At 39.4% G+C, this 23,507-nt stretch overlaps 1 protein-coding gene across 1 annotated transcript in view; it reads right to left on the bottom strand.

The window, feature by feature from the left end:
• ZBBX (zinc finger B-box domain containing) overlaps positions 1 to 22,142 on the bottom strand; it is a 59,370-nt gene extending 37,228 nt beyond the window's left edge. Inside the window, exons 1-7 of the mRNA XM_087725298.1 lie at positions 22,022 to 22,142; positions 13,529 to 13,650; positions 12,935 to 13,048; positions 7,671 to 7,758; positions 6,329 to 6,377; positions 4,187 to 4,302; positions 991 to 1,086 (exon numbers count right to left, since the gene is read on the bottom strand). Coding sequence (XP_087581424.1) covers positions 991 to 1,086; positions 4,187 to 4,302; positions 6,329 to 6,377; positions 7,671 to 7,758; positions 12,935 to 13,048; positions 13,529 to 13,596 — 531 coding nt within the window. The 5' untranslated portion in view covers positions 13,597 to 13,650; positions 22,022 to 22,142. The remainder of the gene's footprint in view (positions 1 to 990; positions 1,087 to 4,186; positions 4,303 to 6,328; positions 6,378 to 7,670; positions 7,759 to 12,934; positions 13,049 to 13,528; positions 13,651 to 22,021) is intronic.
• Between the last annotated feature and the right edge of the window lie 1,365 nt (positions 22,143 to 23,507).

Here is a 23,507-nt window from a genome sequence, read left to right as displayed (position 1 = left end):
GCTCTACATGGGGTTGCCCCTGAAGTGCATCCGGCGACTACAGCTAGTCCAAAATGCAGCCGCGCGAGTGATAGTGGGCGCACCTCGGTTCGCCCACGTTACACCTGTCCTCCGCGAGCTGCACTGGCTGCCTGTTGGTCTCCGGGTGCGCTTCAGGATAATGATGACCATCTTTAAAGCACTCCATGGTAGTGGATCTGGATACTTGAGAGACCGCCTTCTGCCGATTACCTCCCTAAATCGACCAATCAGATCGCACAGACTAGGCCTCCTCCGAATTCCATCTGCCAGTCAATGCCGACTGGCGACCACACGGAGGAGAGCCTTTTCTGTTGCTGCCCCGACCCTATGGAACGAGCTCCCCATGGAGATCCGCACCCTCACCACGATCCAGACCTTCCGCGCAGCCCTCAAGATCTGGCTCTCCCAGCAGGCCTGGGGATAGGCTTCAATTACCCGCCCGAGTGTTTGATTGTTGAATGAAAGTTGTGTTTTAGTATTTTTCTTTTGTTCACAAAGTGTTTGTTTTGACCTTGCACTTCCCCTCCCCTGTGGTTGTAAGCCGCCCTGAGTCCCCTCAGGGAAAAGGGCGGCATATAAATCCCAATAAACCTAAACCTAAACCTAAGTGCTCATGTGACCAGATTACTGCATAAATGCACTCATCCTGTAAAAACGTCATAGCCATTACAAGCTATCAGCAGATAATGATAATTATTTGCATTATCCGAACAGAGTTATGGACTTCAAGCACGATTCTCTACACAGAGTTTTCTGGGTTTCTTACTCATTTAGGGCTGCGTCTTCATAACAACATTGGTAAGAGTAAATGGAGAATAAGAACATCAACCTGCCAAAAGGATTTCTACATATGACGGATAAAAGTACTCCTAAATTTCTCTTGGTGGTTGTTTGTGCATGTATTTAATCGTAATATGCCTTCTAAGAAGAGTTTGCAGTGATTGCACAAGGCTTTGCAAAGAAATATACCTGCAAATAAGTTGTTCTGTGGAGTTTCAGTGCTCCCTTCTGGTGTATTCTGGCAAAGCAACTAGGACAATAATCTTCTCCACATTCTAAACATACCTTGTGGAGAGAAAAATAAAGGAAATTAAGATTAGGAAATAAATATCTTCAATACATACCTTTGTGACCCTGAAATACTTTTCAGTTTACCTGATTGCACTTATAGCTCCCTTCACTAAATATGAAAACAGCTCCAAAGAAATATCAGTAAAAAGCCAGGTGGTAGGGTACTTTTGAAGCCACTGAGCTATTTGAAGTGAGGAAGGGTTACATTGTGAGGGCACTAATCTTTCTCTTTTTGTACAAGAGAACTACCATATTTTTCGGAGTATAAGATGCACCTCCTCCCCCCCCAAAAAAGAGGGTGAAAATTTGGCTTCGTATTATACATTGAATATAGCCCCACCCATCCACCGGCCCCAACTCTTTGGCCTCTGCCTCCCAGCAATTTGCCTCCTTGCAGCAAACGGGAAAAATAGGGCTTGCGGAAGCTGCAATAGGCTATGGGAATCCCTGCAGCCTGAAAGAACTGATGATTGGGAGGCCCATACCGAAACTGAAAGTGAAACTTGCTGTTTGCTGCATGAGGCAAATTGCTGGGAGGCAGAGGCAGATTTTTTTCTTGTGCTAATCAGGCTGTTTGCTGTTTGCTGCAAGGAGGCAAGTCAATAACTATAAATGCCTATAGAATGTTCAAATTATTAGACTTATTTTTTTAAAGACCGTTTTATTATTGTTCTAGACAGCTTAACAAAATGAAGAAGCTTTTTAAAATAAATGCTTGATCTGAAGAGGCCCAGTACTATTGTATCTTCTTTTAAATAGCAGAGAATAACTATACTTCCAGAAAACCACATCAATTTTAACAGCATATCTACAAGTATAGTCTGAAATGTAACACCACAGTGTATATTGTCTGTACTGTTTGATGTTTGTTGCAAGGAGGCAAATTGCTGGGAGGCAGAGGCAGATTTTTCCCCCCTCGTTTTCCTCCCCAAAAGCTAAGCGTGTCTTATACTTCGAAGTGTCTTATACTTCGAAAAATATGGTATGTCCTTTTTCAATCACCATAATTGTGTTTTAACTTTAAAAATTGAATAAAAAATAAACAAAATTTGCACCCTTCAAGACAATGAAGCCTTCAAGTGGCTTATGAAATTCATGCACCATACAGATGCTAACAAAGTTTTTTTATTATTATTTAAGTAACTCAAGGCAATGAAAATACCTAGTACCTATTTTACTCACAACCACAACCCTGTAACGTGAGCAGGGCTGAGAGCAGGTGGCTGGCCCCAAATCACCCAGCCTAGCCTTGATGCCTAAGGTGGATCTGATTTGATTTAATTTAATTGCCTGAAAAGAGAATTATAAAGATATTATTTTATATAAGATTCTTTAAAAAAATCATTGCATTTTAGTTATTGTGTACAAACTTCTCCAAATGGAGCAACTATTCCATGTCACTAATGTCTGAAATTTTAAGAAATACTTCACATTTGTTTGGAAAAAAAAAACACCACAACAGTCTTGTATTCTGAAAAAAAAATGCTCCCAAATGCAGCATGAATCAGGTTTGATTTTAAAAAATAAATTTCACAGGCCATTTTCACAAACAAGAAGATGCAATGCACAATAATTTTAGCAGCAGTTTCATTCATAATATTTTGGCCCAATGTATCAGGTTCTTATAAACTTGGTTACTCAATTTTAGGCATTGTCAAAGTCATGCAAACTGGCTATGATGGGACATTGACATTTAGCTAAAGAATAGGCTACAGGAGGCTCTCTCAAAGTAATTTAGGAAAATTTAGTATACTAGATCAGACTATTTAATATTTTTTTAAAAAAAAGGTCACATGTTCTTCAGGATGGCAAAACTTATATTAATTTCAAGAACATCTTAGTAAAGAGATTTTTTAGCTTGTAAGTTTATTTTGTTAACGTATGCCATTATAAGGCAATAATAAGACCAGGATTTTATTAAATACAAAATAAACTTGACACGGTTTACTTTTATACATACATACATACATACATACATACATACATACATACATACATACATTGCTCCTGGAAGCACGAAGCCTGAAGATGATGAATGAGACTTCGTCGAAACGTCGCCAAGACACCTCCAATTTTACGCGGGAGAAAAAACACACACACACACACACACACACACACACACACACACACACACACACACACACACACACACACACACACACACACACACACACATATATATATATATATATATATATATATATATATATATATAGTGGCCCAGCAGGATCCGGTTGAGCTGATGATTGACTCAGATAGCGAGGAACCATATGAGTCTGCCATGGAAGATGTGGAGGACCCTGGGCAGGGTTCAGACTCAGAGCAGGGACCAGGGAGGCTGGTTGGCCACCAGGAGGTGCCTGGGGCATGGAGCAGTGGGGAGGATCAAAGGTAGTTTGTCCCTGATGCTAGATTGAGAAGGGCTGAGAAACGGAAGCAACAACTCTGTAGGCAGACTCACAGAAGATGATTAAACACAGGTGGCTGTTGATTGACCCCTCCCAAGAGAGATTATAGGTGAGGCGTTGGGAGGGGACATTTGCAGGAAACAACCGTTCGAATTAGTAGTTAATAAAATCTATCCGTGTATTCTAGCCGTGTCTGTTCCTTTGGATTAACTGTGTTGAATTATCTGGGTTGCTGCAGAACTACTGTATTGAATGTGAGTTGCCTGGGCCCTCAGCCAAAGTATTCGTTATCTCAGTAATTGAACAGTGGCAAACAGCCAAGTCTGTGTTCTGGTGTATTCACAGGCCAGGGGGTCAGAACATGTATGTATGTATGTATGTATGTATGTATGTATGTATGTATGTATGTATATCAGGGGTGGGTTCCTGCCAATATTACTACCATTCGGTGCCCAAAAAAGGCTCTGCGTGCATGCACATTTGCACTTAAAAAGTGAAAGTGCATATGCAACCATTAAAAAGGGAGGAAAATTACATTTTTTCAATGAAGATTGTTCTGCGCATGTGCAGAATAGAAAATAAAGATGGCAGCGCTTAAGGACAGAACTGGTACGATCACGTGTCCAGCAGACTCACTACCTATTCAGCTGAACCGGTCCGAACCAACAGTGTTCCCAATTACTTACTAGCAATGCTATCTTTGTCTCACATTGACCACATGCCTTGCCCTTCATTTTAGGTCTTTCAGTGGCTGCATCATGTGCTGTTTTATGCACAAATGGCTGCTTAGCTGAGTCTGGAGCTGCAAAATGTAGATGCGTTTTTAAAGCAAGCAAGCAAGAAGCATAGATAAATGAACGACACTGATAAGTAACTTAGCAGTAAAAGACGACTAACTTATCTCCCCCTGGTGGTGCTGTAGTTCTTTTCACTGTCATGAATTTGTTCTTCATGCTTTGGTTTTTCATATAAGCTGCTCAATATTATTTAGAATTAAGTAGCGTACATGTCACAGTAATAAATAATCAAATTATTACATCAAAGTAATTTAAGCTCTAACCTTGGAAACCTTATATTATAATAAATATTTTCAAGCTATTTTTCAAGACATATGTTACTTGTTTGATCAATGGATTCCAAGTTCTCCTTTATGCAGATCTGTCCCCTGAACATCTGTGAATCACAACATAAACCAAACTTGGCAATATGCTAGAACTATGGCACAGGGCGGCTCCCCCATAATAGCAGAACTTGTTTCATGAATGTTCACAGATGGTCTCAGATGGGGTGTTTAATGGCCCATAAATTACTGCCGGCCATTATAAACATGTTGCACCATCACCTCTGCCATATGCTTGCATTTCAGATGCATGATAATCTGTTTGCATTTACGACCAGTTGCCAAGTGTCCTGCAATCATCTGATTGCTGTTTACAATCTTTTCTGTCGGCTTCCCCAGAATGTCAGTGGGGAAGCTGGCAGACATGTTGGATTTGAGGTCCATTCCCCCATCATGCTGAAGGACTTTCCCTCCTCCTGCTCCCGTTCCTTCTCCACAGTGGAGGAACAAGCTTAAAATGTAGTGCAAACCCTAGTGAATGCCACCATTTCCAACTTTTCAGAATGCTGCTATTTGCTAGAGTTTAGCCAATGCCATTGTTTCCGTCCCTCCATGAGGGAAATACTAGTGAACACCATCGTTCCAAGCCTTTCCTTTAGAACAGAAAACATTAATAAACATTAGCATTCTAAGGTTTCCAGAATGATAGTGTTTGGTAGTATTTTCGCTAGATTTGAGGTCTGTTCCTCCAGCACACCAAAGGATTTCTGCTTCCTTGGTGGGGAACTAAATGGAACAAACCTTACATCTGCCAAAAATTCTAGCAAGGCAAATTTTTTGCAGTCATTTTCCCTGGCCAACTTTACAAGGGAAGGATGGGCCTTCTCCCTAGCTCTCTGATTAACAACTCACAAGATTGCTTAAAGACTACACCTGGGAGAGTTGGGGTTGCAATAATGGAGTGAATCGATCACATGGCAACTTGCTTAATGACCACTGGGCTCAATGCCCAAAATTCGAGGTTCAATTATGTTCCTAAGTGGAGAACCGTCTGTAATGTTATGCCTCCTCAAAATTTATTGTGTAATTACATTGATAGAACCTTGTTAAGTTATCAATTCTCACAAGTTGTTACTGTTACCACCTGAAATCTCATGAGTTTTTGAGTAAGGACATCAAAACATTTTTTAAATAAATCTGTTTTACTATAACTGGTCATGTGCTCAGACAGCTGTTTAGTCTGGAATTTTTATCCACCTACGACATCCTTCCCAAGGAATTGAGATAGGGAGATGTTATTTGATGGTATTAAAGATATTGTCACAGGATGTAAGTTATTCAAAGTAAAGCTGCCTTTTGCAATTGATTGATGGAGATTTTATCAATGCCAACAGTGTTTAGGTGGTATTCCAGTTGTTTTGGGATTGGACCCAAGCCGCCTATTACTATTGGTACTATATTTGCTTTCTTTTGCCATAGTCATTGTACTTCTATTTGCAGGGCTACAATCTCCACTATTCTCATAGATTATCAGTGATTCGTGGAATATGGTTTGGAAACCTTTGTGGTGGATTGATTCAGATGGGTGATTTATTTTTCTCATTTTAAAAATCAATCTGGTACGGCAATGTCACCAGTTAATTCTCTTAACCTACTTAAAGCAGTTTATGTAAGATTTCCCAAAAGACTGAAGAAATAACAATATTTACAACCACATTTGAATTACTGCATTATTTTCAAATTCTCAACATTGCTAATACCTTGTTACCTGGAATATGTTCTTTAAGTAGTCGCAATTTTACTTTGCCTGAAGGAACCTGATAAAAAAGGGAGGGAGGGAGGGAGGGAGGGAGGGAGGGAGGGAGGGAGGAAGGAAGGAAGGAAGGAAGGAAGGAAGGAAGGAAGGAAGGAAGGAAGGAAGGAAGGAAGGAAGGAAGGAAGGAAGGAAGGAAGGATCAATTAAACTGTGATTTCTCCACTTAGTCTCCAAATTTCCCCTTTGCTTCCTAACACTATCCTTCATAGGACTGTGCAATACTTCTAATTTGTACCTGCTTTCAAGAAAAAATGGTTTAAGGAATTGCAGACAAGAGTATTAAATTAATAAAATGAACTGATTAAACTTGATTTATTTCATAGTTATCTTATTTTTCTTCTTTTTAAAATGACAGTTATAACGGTTTCTCAATTTTAAAAAAAATTGATACTCTGTAGTCTTTAAAACTAAGAACATGAGAATTACCATAGATGAGAAAAAGCTATAAGACATCAAGAATAATAAGAAACACTATCAAGGAACCTTTAGGAAATGATCAGTGATGCTAAAATGATCAAATTCACACACAGACATGGAAGATTCTCAGAGACTGTGAAACCTATCATTATTAATATTTAAAGCAACATTTCAAAAATCTATAAACGTGTCAATTTTGGGGGCGGGGAAGCATGAATTGTTAAAGGAAAAATTAACATTAAAATAAAATTATTTTCTCTATCAGTTTGCCTAGTTAAAACCACATATCAAGGTTGCTTCAGCCTTCCATCCTTCCAAGGTCGGTAAAATGAGGACCCAGATTGTTGGGGGCAATATGCTGACTCTATAAACCGCTTAGAGGGGGCTGTAAAAGCACTATGAAGCGGTATATAAGTCTAAATGCTATTACTATATCTTATTGATGCCAGAATGTGTGTTTTCAGAAAGACTGGCAAACTCAATGGATATCTAGGACTTTTTCTGCCGTCCATGTTCTTTATTTCTAAATGAAAATAAACACATATAATGGAATCAATATTATCTATCTTGGTGCAATTTCTAAAAAACTAAAAAGAAAATCTCCTGTGACTTAGTTTTTGTGATAATTTCCCCCTACATAGCTGGAGGACCAGTTGGCATGCCACATTCATCCAAAACAAGCCTTTTTATATAGACCCCCCCACACACACACAAAAATCTGCCATTCAGGCCCACTTTGTAACAGTAGTATAAAAAAGCAGAGAAAAGTTTCAATTAATCACTTTCAAAAATTTGACCAGAGCGCTATCCTACAAAAAGACTTCTTTACTGCATGTTTAAATGTTTAAAACGTATTTAAACATTCTAGCTGCCTTACCTTTATAGCATTTTCTTTGTCTTGCAAGATTTGTGGTTGTGTGTGTAGACTAGCGTGACCTGATTTCCATCGATACCCATTTGTTCGCCTAAAGGGAGATCAAAAAATCTGTTTATGAGCATTTATAAATATGAAGAATATGGCAGCCTCTGTTCTCCATTTTCCACTCAATGAAAGGCTACACAGACATGCAAATTTATTTATTAAAATTATATCCCATCCAACTTGCAGATAGAATAATTCAAATGTTTTCATTTGCGTAAAATCCCACATACGGAACTCTTATAAGCACATGAAAATGTGGTAATTTTGACACATTTATTAAGACTGTACAGCATTTTTAATTCCCCCACTAAAAGGAGATTTAGAGTATACAAGACCATGGATATAATTCCTGTTTGCAACACATTAAATACTATGTCTTTCCCCAGAATTATGAGGCAACTGCCAGGAATATCTCTGCAAAACCAGACATATATCGGAATAACAGTTGGAAGAGATCTTGGAGGTCTCCTAATCCAACCCTCTACTCAAGCAATAAACTTTATACCATTTCAGAGAAATGGCTGTCTAATCTCTTCTTAAATATCTCTAGTAATGGAGAACCCAGAACTTCTGAAGGCAAGATGTTCCACTGATTAATGGTTCTGTTAGGAAATTTCTCATTTTTTTCTATTGGTTCTCTCCTTGATTAGATTCCATTTATTGCTTTTTGTTCTCCTTTCAGGTGCTTCGGAGAATAGGCTGACCCTCCTCTTCTTTGTGGCAGCCCCTTCGATATTGGAACACTGCTATCATATCAGCCCTAGTCCTTCATTTTATTAAACTGTTCATGTTTTAGCCTCCCCAAATCCCTCCCACAAAAAGCCATGGCTCTTTTAAGGTGCTGCAAACAAGTGCCCAGCACTGCATTCCGAAACATCATTTAGAACATCTGGAAACTCTGAGCATTTACAGTACCCATGGACACAAACTCTAGAAAGTGTGCAAAGTAGAGCAACAAAGATGATAAACGGTCTGGAAGCTAAATCATATGATGGACAGTTGAGGGAGATAGGTATGTCTAGCCCATTGAAGAGAAGGATTAGGAAGGACATAATAACTTCTAGTATTAAGAGGCTTTTACAGAGAAGAGGGGATTATTTTCCAAAGCACCAGATTATTTTCAGAATAATGGGTGGAAGTTTGTTAAAGACGGATCCAACCTAAAAATAAGGATAAATTTTCCGACAGTGAGAACAATTAATCAATGGAATAGCTTGACTCCAGGAGCTGTGGGTGTTCCATCACTGGAACTTTTCAAAAATAGACTGGATAGCCTTTTCATTGATATATTGTAAATACTTCTGCCTTGAGCAGGTGGTTGGACTAAAGGACCTTTGAGGTTCCTTCCAGGCCTATGATTTTGCATTCTATGTTCTAGAACAAGAATATGTTTAACTGCCTATTTTGTTACTTTTCCTCTTCTCATTGTTTGGGAATCAGAAGGAATAATAGGATCTGCCCTCTGCTTCCATCATGTTTAATATATGTAAAAATAATTGTCAATAGGCCACTTAGCTCTTGCTTGTTTTGTAACACAGGATTAAAGAATAACAGCTACAGCACTTTGAACCTAATGTAAAGGCTTAGTCTAGGCTTCTTTTCTGGAACAAATATTTATTATTTCTTACTTGCAGTTTATTAAAAAGAACAGACTAAATGATACCAAACAAATGTTACAGGTTAGGTAGACCAAACCTACATCATCATGCACCAGGGACTTTCAGACAAGTAGTGCAGTGGTGGGTTCCGGATCCCGGTGCAACCGGTACGGTGCAACGAGGCCCGGAGTCCATCACATGAACACACGCAGCACGCGCATGCGTCCTTAACTCCTGTGACCCTCCCTGACATCTCTGCGACTCTCCAGCTGTTCGGCGGAGCGTCACACAGCCGCTGTACGCTCCGTGCATGTGCGCAGAAGCACTGAAGAGCTCAAATACAGGTGGCGAGGGCGGGTGGGCCCTCCGGAGCACCGTACCGGAACAGTACCTGGTGCTCCCGGCATACCGCCTGCAACCCAACACTGAAGAAGTGGCAAAATGACCAAAATAAATAATAACTTCTTCCAGTTCTAGTATTAACTTCACTCTTTTGCAAGCAAACAGCAAAACAAATAATTACAAACCAACAAATTGAAGAGCCATCATTTACTGTAAAAGAAAGGGAGGGAGGGATCACAAACTTGTTTGAAAGTAGAATGTGGTATTAAAGACTGTGGGGAAAAGATACAAAAATTAATGACTAGGGTCCAAGATCATTAGTAACACTTAAAACTTAAACAGAACTATATATCTTGTTAAGTACACTGGAACACTAATGACCAAGTACATATCCTTAAAAAGCTGATCCTGGGAAAGAAAGTTAACATTATTTCTCAGATCGCTGAGAAAGGGAAACAAATACAAAGAGGTTAATAAAGTAGTTTTCAAATTTATACCAAAAATGTTACAGATAAAAGGGTTGTGCTTTGTCTGCAGAATATTTCGACATCTGAAATGGATTCTCTCAAATAAAGAATGATTACAAATGGTGTTTTTTATAATGCAGCCATATGCACCTAAAGCTCATAAGGACTGAATTTCTAGTATAATATAAGAAGAACTTTATAAATAATAAATCCCTCTTAAAGAATGGAAAGTGAAGTTGAGGACCTAGAGTACTTGAAATAACAAAAGCCCAGTGGGGAAAAAAAACAAAACAAAACAAACAAACAATGGGACAGAGAAAGTTTTGGCCTAGTGTCAAACTCGATTTCATTGAGGGCCGCATTAGAGTTGCGTTTGACCTTGGAGGACTGGAGTAGGCGTGACCAGCTCAATGTCACTCATGCAGGGGGTGCCTGTGGTGGCCTGAACACTCTGCCAGAGAAAACAGGCTCCCGAGCTCCATTCTCGGCTGCAATGGCCTCCTGCAACCCTCTGCCAGTGAAAAAGGAAGCAGCCCTCCCAAGTACCTTTTTCGCTGGCAGAGGCACTGTGGGCCAGTCCTTCGCTGTTTCTAGGATAGCCCCACAGGCCAGAACCAAGCACCCTGTGGGCCTCCATCCCTGGGCCTTGAGTTTGACACCCCTGGCCTAAAGTGTATGTAAAGATTCAATCATCCAGGCCAAAGGCATCTAAAAAGTTTAAATCATGGCCACTAGACCAAAGTTTATTAAACTGAGATATTTCTTAAACTTTGGGCCAGTTGCCATTATTTAACCATTTTTAGATGTTTTTGGCCTGGATGATTGGGCTTTTACATTTGCAATACATTTTAGGAAGAAACCCCTCCAGTTGGTATGGCAAGAGTTGGTACATTCCAACAATTCTCTGCCTAACTTAACATTTTTCATTTCGACTGAAGAAGTTACTTGGAGGAGTAATGAAACATCTCAGTTTGTTCCAGTTCCCCATGATTTAACCTTTTTAGATATTTTGGCCTAGTGCAAAGATATAGTATATATTAAGCCAGAAATGTATTGAAGCTTCTACTGAAGTTGCTGGGATAAAAATCTAATTTTTTCTAGCTTGGATTGAGAGGCATGGCACTTACAGTTTCTATCAAAACATCAATTGGTATAAACCTGCTGAATTGGGGTGGGGTGGTAAAGTGGGATAAGGGAGGGGAGAGACAGGTGGCTTATACATTGCACCTTTCCACTAATTGGGGATGGAAAAACAATACAGAATTGACCCAGAATGAAAATATACAATATTAGAGCCATTATCCAACTGTGGTTAGATAGAGCTATTGCTATGAACTTAATTATGGAATGTGAAGATTACTCTGAAAGCGGGTGTTCACAAATATAACACTACGAACTTGTATTATTCTCACTGGAGGAAAATGTCACTTTCTTACAACTAGTCATTTTAAACAGTTTCATTATTATTTTGTACTATTTTATGGTTAATTAAAAAAACTGGCAGGTACTTCAGAAATCATTACACTCAATTTTATTATAATGTGAAATTTGCTACAATACAGCAAAATTTCATTTTAACAGACTAACGGTAAGGAAGTTATCTGTTATTTGCAAATATTCAATAAATTCACAAGTACAAAGCTGCAGCAATTCACATCATTTGTATTAATTGACATCACTGGTAAAAACATCATTAAGCAAATGACACAAAAGACATTATGCAAATGAAAATTATATAACTCTGCATCAATTTCTGTCATTATTTGCAAAACAACATCAACATGAAAGTGATACAAATTGTGTGTCGTTCCTGTCACTTGACATGAAACAGCACAATTTGTCTCAGTTGTTTAATGGTATTATTACAAATTATATAAATCACTGAAGAAATGTGATCCTTTGCATTCAAAGTCCATTATATCAAGTCCTATGAGATTTCCTTACGCTGCCAGCCTTAAAATATTCAAACCCTTCTTGCTTTAAAGGCAAAAGTGTCTTCTCAGAATTTTCTATCCATTTATATTCCTGTCCATGTATATCATTTATTAATTCCCTGTATCTTTACTCCCACTTCAGACAATTTGTCACAAATAATAGAAAAGGTTGATATTCCCTTCGTGTAGTGGCAATTTATCATACATGACTTCTGCACCTCTGCCTAACAGATAAGAACTCTTACAGTGGATGATAGAAGCCATGATATGGTTCCTTTCAGGTCTCTAGTCCCAAAGATAGAACAGAACATCAGAAATTATAATCCTATGATTGCAATTCACTGAAACAGCATAATCACAGGCCAGCTGCTAAATACCCAGATTACAATCACATGATCACAGGGATATTGTAATGGGTAAAACTCCAAGCACCATCCTAAATCCCCGTATGTACCACCATATCTTTCATTTATTTTTTGAAAAATCATGCACGTTTCAGTATGACAGTGATGGTATTTTTCTATCCATATTTACTGCATTTTTGTCTTAGCTATTATGGCTGCAGATGAAGGAGGGAAAATAAATGTGCATCATTTTAAGTATGTTGTCTATATATGTATATTGAGAAAGTATGCTAGAGATTATGAGAAAAGATGCTTGAATATGGAGAAAGCATGCCAGAGGTATGATGATGTTTTTATGCGTTAATAAGTTCTGTGTGTATGTTTATGAATATACATAAAACTATATATAAAACTATGTAAACAAATAGTACACTGAGCATTGAAATAATACTACTTTTCTATGGTTGGGTAACCTCCAAATGTGTGCTCTTTTACTCTCCAAATAATTATGAGAGCCATTAAAGTTCTACCTACCCTCTGTCTTGTTTCTCTCGGCTCATATTTGATTGTAGTTGCTTCAGTTTCTTCTCCATTTCATTATTTTCAAGTTCCAGCTGAACCTTTTCCAAATGCAGCTCCCGTACACTTCTAGAGGGATTAAATTCAGCTCTAAAACTGGCACCAAACTGTACTTTATTTTTCTATTTAAAGCATATGCAATTGAGCAGAAAATGGCAGATTGGTATTTTGATGGAGTTTTTTAAAAACCTGACTGTACATTTTACATCTTGGCTTTTTAATTTTAAAAAAGGACATCCTGTTTCAGCTATTGCAGATAAAGGAATAATTATTTAAGAATAGACCACCAATTCAGGACAAAGAAAAACAAAAGGAAAAAAAAAAAAACAGAAAACGGATATCAGAAAACACTTATAAATGTGAACAGCACTCCAATTTTAAACACTTTTACATGGTGGCAGCTCTCATTTGTTTCAATAAAATTAACTTCAAGTAAGTAATTTTAGGATTGCAGCTTTAGTGGTTAGAAATAGTTTGCATTTAATGATGCATATAAAAAGGCAATAGATTATCCAAGCACTTCAAAATCAATTAGAGAAAGAAACTTACTTTTCCTTCAGTTTTACGGAAACTCCAGTTTTTGAACCAGGGAGTATCACAAAATCATTGATGTTCATGATTGCAAATTCAGAAAAGCTTAAAGACGTGTCCAAATCATATAGTTTTGAAACCTGTTTACAAGAGAGAAAAACTTACATTAAAACAGTTTCTTTAACAATTCCATCTGTATTTATAATTGGGAGTGGAGAAAATAAATACTGAAGGACAGCTAAAGGTACTGTTAAGTTTCACCAATTAATCTATTAGACACTGGATCTAACAATACTGAATAATAACTTTTACACAAGGATATTATTATATGTAAAAGGCTTTGAAATAAAGATTTGGGATTAGCTTCCATATACTTAAATCAGTGAGGTTTAAGTAGATCTTGGTTAACTTCTTTTAATTTCAAGTTGCTTATTTTAAACATGACAAAGTCTAGATGCAAGCAATGAGTTAGAAAAGGGCAGATTGTTTTTTTTTTTTCTTCATAATACATTTTATTTATTTCATTTTCATTTTATACAATCACTTATATACTGTGCATAGAAAAAAAGAAAAAAGGAAAAAAAAAACCCAACATAACACTTCATTCCCCCATACACCCTCTCTTCTCCCCCTCCAACTTTCCTTTCACCCCTCCAGCATTCCCCTCTTCTACTTCCCTACCCCCTCAGACATCTCCCCCTCCCTCCATTTCACCCTCCTTACATTCCCTCTCACTCCCTCTTTACTTCTCCCTTCTCTTTCCCTCTTCTCCTCACTTTGGTGTATCCATACAATTCAATTTGTTTTTTAAAATAAAAGTAGAAAAAGAAAAAAAGAAAAAAAAAGAAAAACGAGCCGCAGTACACAAGTGAATTCTTATTGTTCTAAGGATTGAAACTGTAATTCCACCCTTAGCAGATTGTTGATGTTTACAGAATGATGTAACCATCTATTTGTGTTCAGATGGAATGCATCATGATGGCCACTATAATTATATAGCAACTTGGAAGTGAAAAGCCAGATCCTTAAATTCAATGGAAATGCTACTGTGTTTCCCCAGGGTCTTATTTTCTTTTGACCCCGAAATAAGCACTTGGCCTTATTTTCGGGGAGGTCTTATTATTTTTGAGGTGCAGGAGATGGTGAGCCTGGTCACCGCATGGCGGCTGCTGTGTTGCAATATTTTCGGGGAACGGTTTGTTTTACCACATGCACTCAAAAAGCCCGATTGGGCTTATTATCCAGTGAGGTCTTATTTTCAGGGAAACAGGGTATGCTTATGGGTTAGAATGAATGAGTGTTCTTATGTGTAATAGCAATCTTGGCTTAGATTACATCTGAAATTCAAGTTTGAGATGACTCCTACTGTTAGCATCTGTATTGGCATTTTGGGAAACTTAGGGCTACGGTTATAGTTTTGTGATGCTTATGGTAAAACTTTCCCCTGTGGATTGGATTCAAGAGGAATGTAAAATGTTTGGTAGTAATCATGGGTTCAGATCAACCCATGCAGTGGGTTGATCTGACAGTGCAGTGAATAAATAGTACAGTGCATAAACAACAGTGCAGTGAATAAATAACAACTTGGCCAACCCTCTGATAAATTCATAGTAAGCTTCAGTACTCTATTTTAACCCTAAAAGATAGTCAAAACAATCACTGTACCCATACATTGACCTTGATTTTAATCCACACACTAAATATAACCATCAACATTTGAGGTTTCCTGTAAAAATTACTCTGAGAACAAGCATTATGGTAATTTTTTATAATTAATAGTTTGTTTTACTTCAGTTTGAAATTGAGTGCAAAGACTAGGCTCAATGTTTGTATTGTCATTATAGTAAAATTAGCACAAGAGGGTCCTCTGAGGTTTCTAATAAAATTAGGATAAGAACATTGCCCTGAATTGTATATGTTGCTGTGTTACATTTACATTGCAGTTGGGACTGGATGGAGGTGAAGGTGTGAATTAAATATTCACCTGGGCATTTTGGAAAAGTTAAGAGTTTTGAATTATATTTAAGTTTTGTGTTAAAATTAAGGGGTCAGGTTTTTTTTTTTTGTTTAGCGTTATTTTTTGTAGGTTTACATTCCTCATTATTTCAAGTTTGGCTTTCTCTCTATAACCGGGATGGCAAACCTATGGCACACATGCCACAGGTGGCACGCAGAGCCATTTTTCCGCTGGCCAGTGCGCATGCACGTGCTGGCTAGCTGACTTCGGCCTTCTTTTGAGGCAATTTTTCGCCCTCCCCAGGTTCCAGAGGCTTCATAGGAGCCTGGGGAGTGCGAAAACAGCCTTCCCCGCACCCCTGGAGGCCCTCCAGAGGGTTCAGAAGCTTCCCTGAAGCCTTCGGAGCACCAAAAAAACGGTCCTACGGGCAAACCAGAAGTTTGGGAATGGACTTCTGATTTGCTCTTGGGCTGGTTTTAGCCCTCCGGAACCTTCAGGCTTCCATGAAGCTCTGGAGGACAAAAAACGACCCTACGAGCAAACCAGGCCCTGAAGGCTCCAGAGGGCTAAAACCGGCCCTACGAGCAAACCGGAAGTCCGTTCCTGAACTTCCCGTTTGCCCTTAAGGCTGTTTTTTTGCGCTCCGGGGGCTTCAGGGAAACTCCTGAAGCCTCCAGAGAGCCTCCAGGGAGGCCAGGAGAGGCTGTTTTACCCTCCCCAGGCTCCTATAAAGCCTCTGGAGCCTGGGGAGGATGAAAAAAGCATGCCAAAAATGGTCATGCGCTCAAGCGCACTGGGGTTGTACACATTGCATTATGGGTGTGGCATGCCCATGCATGACCTCCCCCCGCTTTTGGCATGCAAGCCAAAAAAGGTTCACAATCACTGCTCTATAAAGTTTCCACACACTCCTCCTTTTCCTGCCCTCAGGCATTTTAAAGAATAAATCCAAACTTTCTTCCAGCCATATGATTCCATTCCATTCCACTTCATTCTACTCCACTCTATTCCAATGGTAGGGAGTTCTTAACATAAATCCAGTGGTCTTCCATCTAGACCCAATACTAATATAATCGTCCCAAACAGTAAGTTTAAGCATGTTAGTACTTGCTAGGTGAAACGAAGCAGGTCTTTTGAAAACATACAGAGGGCAACAGGATAAACACAAACCGATATCTTGACCTTATAGAACGTTCATATTTAGTGTATGACTAAGATTATGTAAATATATTATGCTCCAAGCATAGTTGAATGAGTATATTTGTTTTTCCCCAAGGAGAGGTTTACAATATTCAGCCTCAGTGCACCAAGCACTCATTAAAGTAACTAGAAATTACTCAGAGAAATATTGCCTGGAGTCAATTTTTCACACTGGTGTTTTATCACAGAGTCATTCTATAAAGATGAAGCATTATATTTTCTAGATATTACTTTACCCATGAATAGTTTTAACCATATCCATACAAACTTACTGACATTATTTTGGATTTCTTATTGAACAGGATTTTTTTAGTAAAGGGGGAAATGAAAGTGGAGGAAAGGGAAGAATTCAGTAGGAAAGTGCATCCTTTGCAATTGGAAGATCAGCAGCTCAGCTCCTAATATTTTCGCCATAAAAGGCTCAGCAAACAGCTTAGAAAAATTCTCTGCTTGGGTGATATTGGGATAGATTCCCATATCTGGTTAACTGACACAATTAATCCTTTTAGCCCAGCTTGTTTAGGGTTAATCTATTATTCAGACAAGAAAATTAGGTTGAGTACATTGTACTTAGTTAAACCGAAGTGTATTGTGTGAACCCTGTTTTGAAAAGCCATTTCTTACCTACTTGCAATTTGCAATATATGACTCTAACAGCACATTTCTAACCAAGATACTAAAAATACTTTACTTCCAAATCCATCCAACAAATACTAGAACTTAAAAAAATATGACTGTTTCCACCAGTTATATCTAGTTAGCAATGGGAGAGGAAGCCACTCAGATGTTCCAGGACTTTATGCCAAAGTGGGGGAAAAAACTCAACTCTTTAATAAAAGGCAACCCAGTCCAGCCTCAGTTTCCCCAAAACTAGAACTCCCTGCTGTCCCTAGGAATTTAATTAAAAACAAGCAACGTTTTACCACTAAACCTAGCACTGGGTAGCATCTTGAGGACTTCCTAACAGGAATGCATTCAACTTTTTAGGTTTTATTTAAAGCTGCTTTTTATTAAAAAAATGATGCAGAGATACAAAAAAAGTGAGATGGAAAATCTCATTGATCTAAATGCCAGAGCCCACTGTAACAGTATTACCAAAAAGGCATTAAGAGATGTTAACCTAATCCTGCATAACTTCTTCTCTGGTAATATTGTACTGCTAACTAAAGCATATAAAATATTTGCTAGACCAATTCTTGAATACAGCTCATCTGTCTGGAACCTGCACTGCATATTGGACTAATACAATTGAGCGAGTCCAGAGATGCTTCACGAGAAGAGCCCTCCACTCCTCTGCTCACAACAGAATACCTTATGCTACCAGGCTTGAAATTTTGGTCTTAGACAACTTAGAACTATGCCACCTTTGGTCTGACCTAGGCGTAGTACATAAAATTATCCGCTACAACGTCCTACATGTCAACAACTACTTCAGCTTCAGCCACAACAATACATGAGCATACAATAGACACAAACTCAAGGTAAACCGCTTGAAACTTGATTGCAGAAAATATGACTTCAGCAACAGAGTGGTGAACATCTGGAATGCTCTACCTGACACTGTAGTTTCTTCCCCAAACCCCCAATACTTTAACCTTAGACTGTCTACTGTCGACCTCACCCTATCCCTAAGAAGTCTTTAAGGAGTGTGCATAAGCGCCTACCATCCCTGTCCTATTCTTCCATTGTATTTGTAGCCATTTCATGTATTCAAAATCATGTTTATACTTATATATGTTATCTAATACATGCTTGATGAACTAAATAAAATAAATTAAAATAAAATAAAATAAATAAAATAAAATAATAAAATAAATTAAAATAAAATAAATAAGATAAATTAAAATAAAATAAATAAAATAAATAAAATAAATAAAATAAATAAAATAAATAAAATAAATAAAATAAATAAAATAAATAAAATAAATTAAATAAATTAAATAAATTAAATAAATTAAATAAATTAAATAAATTAAATAAATTAAATAAATTAAATAAATTAAATAAATTAAATAAATTTCCCCCCCCCCCCAAGATGGCGGCATGCTTAGATGCTGTGGCTTTGAGCTCCTGGTGTCACAGTAGAGTTAGGCAAAAGCTAGTCTATACCCGCAGAGAGTTACTAAATATTGGATCTTCTAGTCGACTAGATTTTACCAGCAACTTCCAGCAGTCTCATAATATACCAAGTGACATAGTAAGACTGCCAGACTCCACATGGATCATTGTTGGGCCTAGGAGACAGCGAAGAGAGTGAAAGCAGAATTGGGGATGCAGAGCTGGTTTGCTAGTTCGGTTACGGAAGCAGCCTCACAGACCAGCATTACCAAGCATTTTTCTAACCAACTCTAGATCCTTTGTCCACAAAACTGATGAACTAGAGCTATGGATGGCAGCGAATAAGCTCATTCGTGACTACTGTGTGATGATCATCATAGAGACCTGATTTCATCCACTTGTACCGGATCCGTCACTGGAACTAACTAACCGCACCACACACTGCTTTGACAGAAACAGCAACTCTGGTAAAAGCAAAGGTAGAGGACCTTGTATTTACACACATATTAACTAGTGTACTAATAGTAGAGTTGCTTATACTCACTGTTCTGCAGATGTGGAATTCTTAACTGTCATTTGTCGGCCATTTTATTTACCTAGGGAGATTTCTGTTATAGTTATCACTGCTGTCTATATTCCACCTGATGCAAATGTTAGCGCAGCGCTAAGTTACATGACGCCATCGAGAGGCAGCAGCAAACTTACCCTGAGGGGCGCTTTTATCGTGGCTGGGGATTTTAATCAAGCCAGTCTAAAGTCTGTTCTCCCTACGTTTGTGCAGTATGTGCAGTGTACCACCAGAGGTAAGAATACTCTAGACCATATGTACTCATACTTAAGACAGGCATATAGAGCAATCCCCCTCTCCCATCTGGGTACGTCTGACCACATCTTTCTGCTACTGTGCCCAAAGTATATCCCCCCCTTAGGAAAAGGATACGACCAGTCTTGAAAACTGTCAAAAACTGGCCGGAGGGAGCACTCTGCCAGTTGCAGGATTGCTTTGAGACTACCGAGTGGAGTATATTTGAACATTTGGAGCTAAAAGAATTCAGTGACACTGTACTCTCATACATTAAAACATGCACAGACAATGTAACAATGAATAAGTGCATCAGAGTTTACAGTAATTGTAAACCCTGGATGTCAGCAGAGGTACAATCACTTCTGAGAGCCCGAAACTCCACATTCCACAATGAAGCCAGGGCAAACTTGAGAAGAGGCATTAAGGCAGCTAAACAGAAATACAAACAAAAGGTAGAGAAGCATCTGGAAGATAATAACTCAAGCCAGGTGTGGCAGGGGCTAACCAATAACAATAACAACACCTAACCAATTATAAGGGCAATTATAAGGGCAATACGAAAAAAATAGCCAATGCTAATGCCCTGCTAGTAGAGGAGCTAAATAGCTTCTTTGCCCGCTTTGAGGTCAAAAGATCAGTCTCTGTGACTCTAGCCCAAAGGCCCTCTGACCTCCAGCCACTCACCCTGGATGAACATCAAGTGAGAGCTGAGCTGAAGGCTGTAAATCCCAAGAAAGCTGCAGGTCCAGACAGGGTGTTGGGGAAAGTGGCAAAAACCTGTGCTGACCAATTAACAGGGGTCCTGACAAGGATTTTTAACCTCTCCCTGCAACAGGCTAGAGTCCCATCATGCTTGAAAGCAGCCACAATTATCCCAGTTCCGAAGAAAGCAGCCATAAAAAGCTTGAATGATATAGACCCATTGCACTGACGTCTATAGTGATGAAGTGCTTTGAGAGACTGGTCCTACAACACCCCAGGTGTTGTCTTCCACTAAATTATGATCAATACCAGTTTGCTTATAGAAGCAACAGGTCGACAGACATATTGCACTGAGCCATCTTGAGAAATCTGGGAATTATGTCAGAATGCTTTTTATAGACTATAGCTCGACCATCTTAACCAGGTATTCTCATTGAAAAGTTGACTGACCTGAATTTCCCTCCCCTCACTCGTGAATGGATCAAAGACTTCCTGACGGATCGTCCACAAACAGTAAGGGTTGGGTCCTTTACATCTTCCACGCTGAAGCTCAGCACAGGCTCCCCTCAGGGCTGTGTGCTCAGCCCCTACCTGTACTCGCTGTATACATATGACTGCATATCCTCTGATCCATCCAACATCATAATAAAGTTTGCAGACAACACAACAGTGCTGGGTCTCATAACTGGAGGGGACGAATCAGCATACAGGGAAGAAGTCCATGTATCTGCATGGTGCTCAAGAAACAACTTACATCTAAATAGTAGTAAGACAAAGGAGATGGTACTAGATTTCTGGAAGCACAGAAAGGAACCTGCCCCACTGTATTTTGAGGGGGGCTGGGTGGAGAGGGTTTCCTCTTTTAAATTCTTGGGAGTGCTGGAAAAACAGCACGTCTCTGGTGATTGGAAAGGCCCAACAGAGACTTCATTTCCTTAGAGTCCTGTGAAAAAATCAGGTGGAACAATGGCTGATGACCTCTTTCTATCGATCCACCATAGAAAGTGTCCTCACATATTGTATTACAGTATGGTATGCTGGTTTAACAGCTGCAGACAGGAAGGCACTACAGAGAGTGATCAATTTGGCACAAGAAACCATTGGTTGCTCTCTGACACCACTGGATGACATCGCCAGATCTCGCTGTTTTAGCAGAGTAAGGAAGATACTCAGAGATGATTCACACCCTGGTCAGTGTCTCTTTGCACTTCTACCATCAGGCAGAAGACATCAAAGCATAGCCAGCTGAACAAACAGGTTTATAGATAGTTTCTATCCTTGGGCTGTGAGACTTTTAAATACAACCACAATCACTCCATGCACATGCTAGGTTTTTTTTTTCTTTCTTTTTTCGTTTCTGTTATAATTTTGCACCAGTGAGGTTAAAACCAATTTCGTTGTATTTAAAGTACAATGACAATAAAGATCATACTTATACTTAAAATAAATAAAATAAACAAAATAAATAAAAACCTCTGGCTTTGTGCAACATTGGCAGCCACTGCAATACAAAAGCACCGAGGATATTGGGACACCCCTCCGCCCCCGCCCCCAAAAAAGTATTATGCCCCCTGTAAGTGCATGGGAAATAACCCAGGACACGATCCTAGCCTAGCCTTCAAACCCCACGTTGAAGTTTTATGACAGATCCAGTGTGCAGGTGAGCGCCTCCAAGTAAACACGGGGCTCTTACTGTTCTGATACCTAAGAGCCCTTTAAATTAACCCCTTCTCCGCCGATCCCTGAGCAGCAGCAGCTCCTGCTGCTGCTTGTCTTCCTCTTCACCCACCGGCTCAATTATCCCGAGGACTGCGAGAACCTGGCGGCCAGAGAAAGGCGCAGCCCACGCTCCAAGCTTCCCCGGCCGGCTTCCTTCTGTCTCCCGAAGCCGCGCTCCCGCCGAAACAAGCCAGCCGTTCCCACGGCAACCGGTCGCTTTGGGCCTCTTCCACCTTCAAAAGCGAAGGGGGTGCGCGGCGCCAGGAGCGTTCCCTCTCGGAACGTTCCATTCTAGGAAGCCGAATTAGGGAGGGGGGGAGCTGGCAGGCAGGCTGGGTCTGACCGCGGGTTTTGGGTTGTTGTTTTTTTCCCCCCTCTCTCTCAGTGCTTGCCTTTATTTAAAATCGAGCATTTGCTCCTTTTTCCAGCTCAGTGGGATACGGGAGTTGATTTCCAGCTTCAGGACCTGATCAATGTGTGCCATATATCCAGATGGTCACTAGATGGCAGCTAAGATTACAGAATTTCTCAAAGTTGGGAAACAGCCCGGCTGGGGAATTCTGGAAGTTGAAGTCCACAGGTCTTAATGATGCCAAGGTTGGATACCCTTGCTTAGAGTGTACTAAAATGGTTTTTGATTGCTGGCTAGCTCAGCTGGAAGGAATCAGATTGAAGAAATAGGAAAAAGCTATAGATGTTTCCGCATCTGACTAAATAGCTATGTTTTTCAGGAGCTCCAACATAAAATGTTGAGATTTTGGGAAAAGTTCAGAGAAGAGCAACTAAGATGATCAAAGGACTGGAGACTAAACCATATGAAAAACATCTGCGGTTTTTGGGCCTGACTAATATAAGAAAAGATGAATTAGAGGTGACATGATAGCAGTGTTCCAGTATTTGAGGGTCTGCCACAAAGAAGAGGGGGGTCAAATTATTTTCCAAAGCAGAAAGCAGGACAAGAAACAATAGTTGGAAACTAATGAAAGAGAGAAATAACCTGGAATTTAGGAGAAGCTTCCTAACAGTGAAGACAATTAACCAGTGGAACAGCTTGCCTTCAGAAATCTCCATCAATGGAGATTTGTAAGAAGAGGCTATACAGTCACTTTTCTGAAATGTGTAAGTTCTCCTGCTTGAGCAGGGGGCTCTGTTCTCCAGCTCTATTCTATTCCACCCCTTAAAGTGAAGTAAAGGACAACCATTTAAATATGAGCCAGCGGTGTGCAGCAGCTGCCAAAAAAGCCAACACAGTTCTAGGCTACATAAACAGAGGGATAGAATCAAGATCACGTGAAGTGTTAATACCACTTTATAATGCCTTGGTAAGGCCACACTTGGAATACTACATTCAGTTTTGGTCGTCGCGATGTAGATGTGGAGACTCTAGAAAGAGTGCAGAGAAGAGCAACAAAGATGATTAGGGGACTGGAGGCTAAAACATGAACGATTGCAGGAACTGGGTATGTCTAGTTTAATGAAAAGAAGGACTAGGGGAGACATGATGGCAGTGTTCTGATATCTCAGGGGTTGCCACAAAGAAGAGAGAGTCAAACTAT

Source organism: Thamnophis sirtalis, unplaced genomic scaffold, assembly GCF_051295495.1.
Source record: "Thamnophis sirtalis isolate CommonGarterSnake01/CBP01778 unplaced genomic scaffold, rThaSir2_p1.2 scaffold_11, whole genome shotgun sequence".
NCBI classification, from domain to species: Eukaryota; Metazoa; Chordata; class Lepidosauria; order Squamata; family Natricidae; genus Thamnophis; species Thamnophis sirtalis.
Note: the sequence above shows the minus strand (reverse complement) of the source record. Positions and strands in the feature narration are given on the sequence as shown.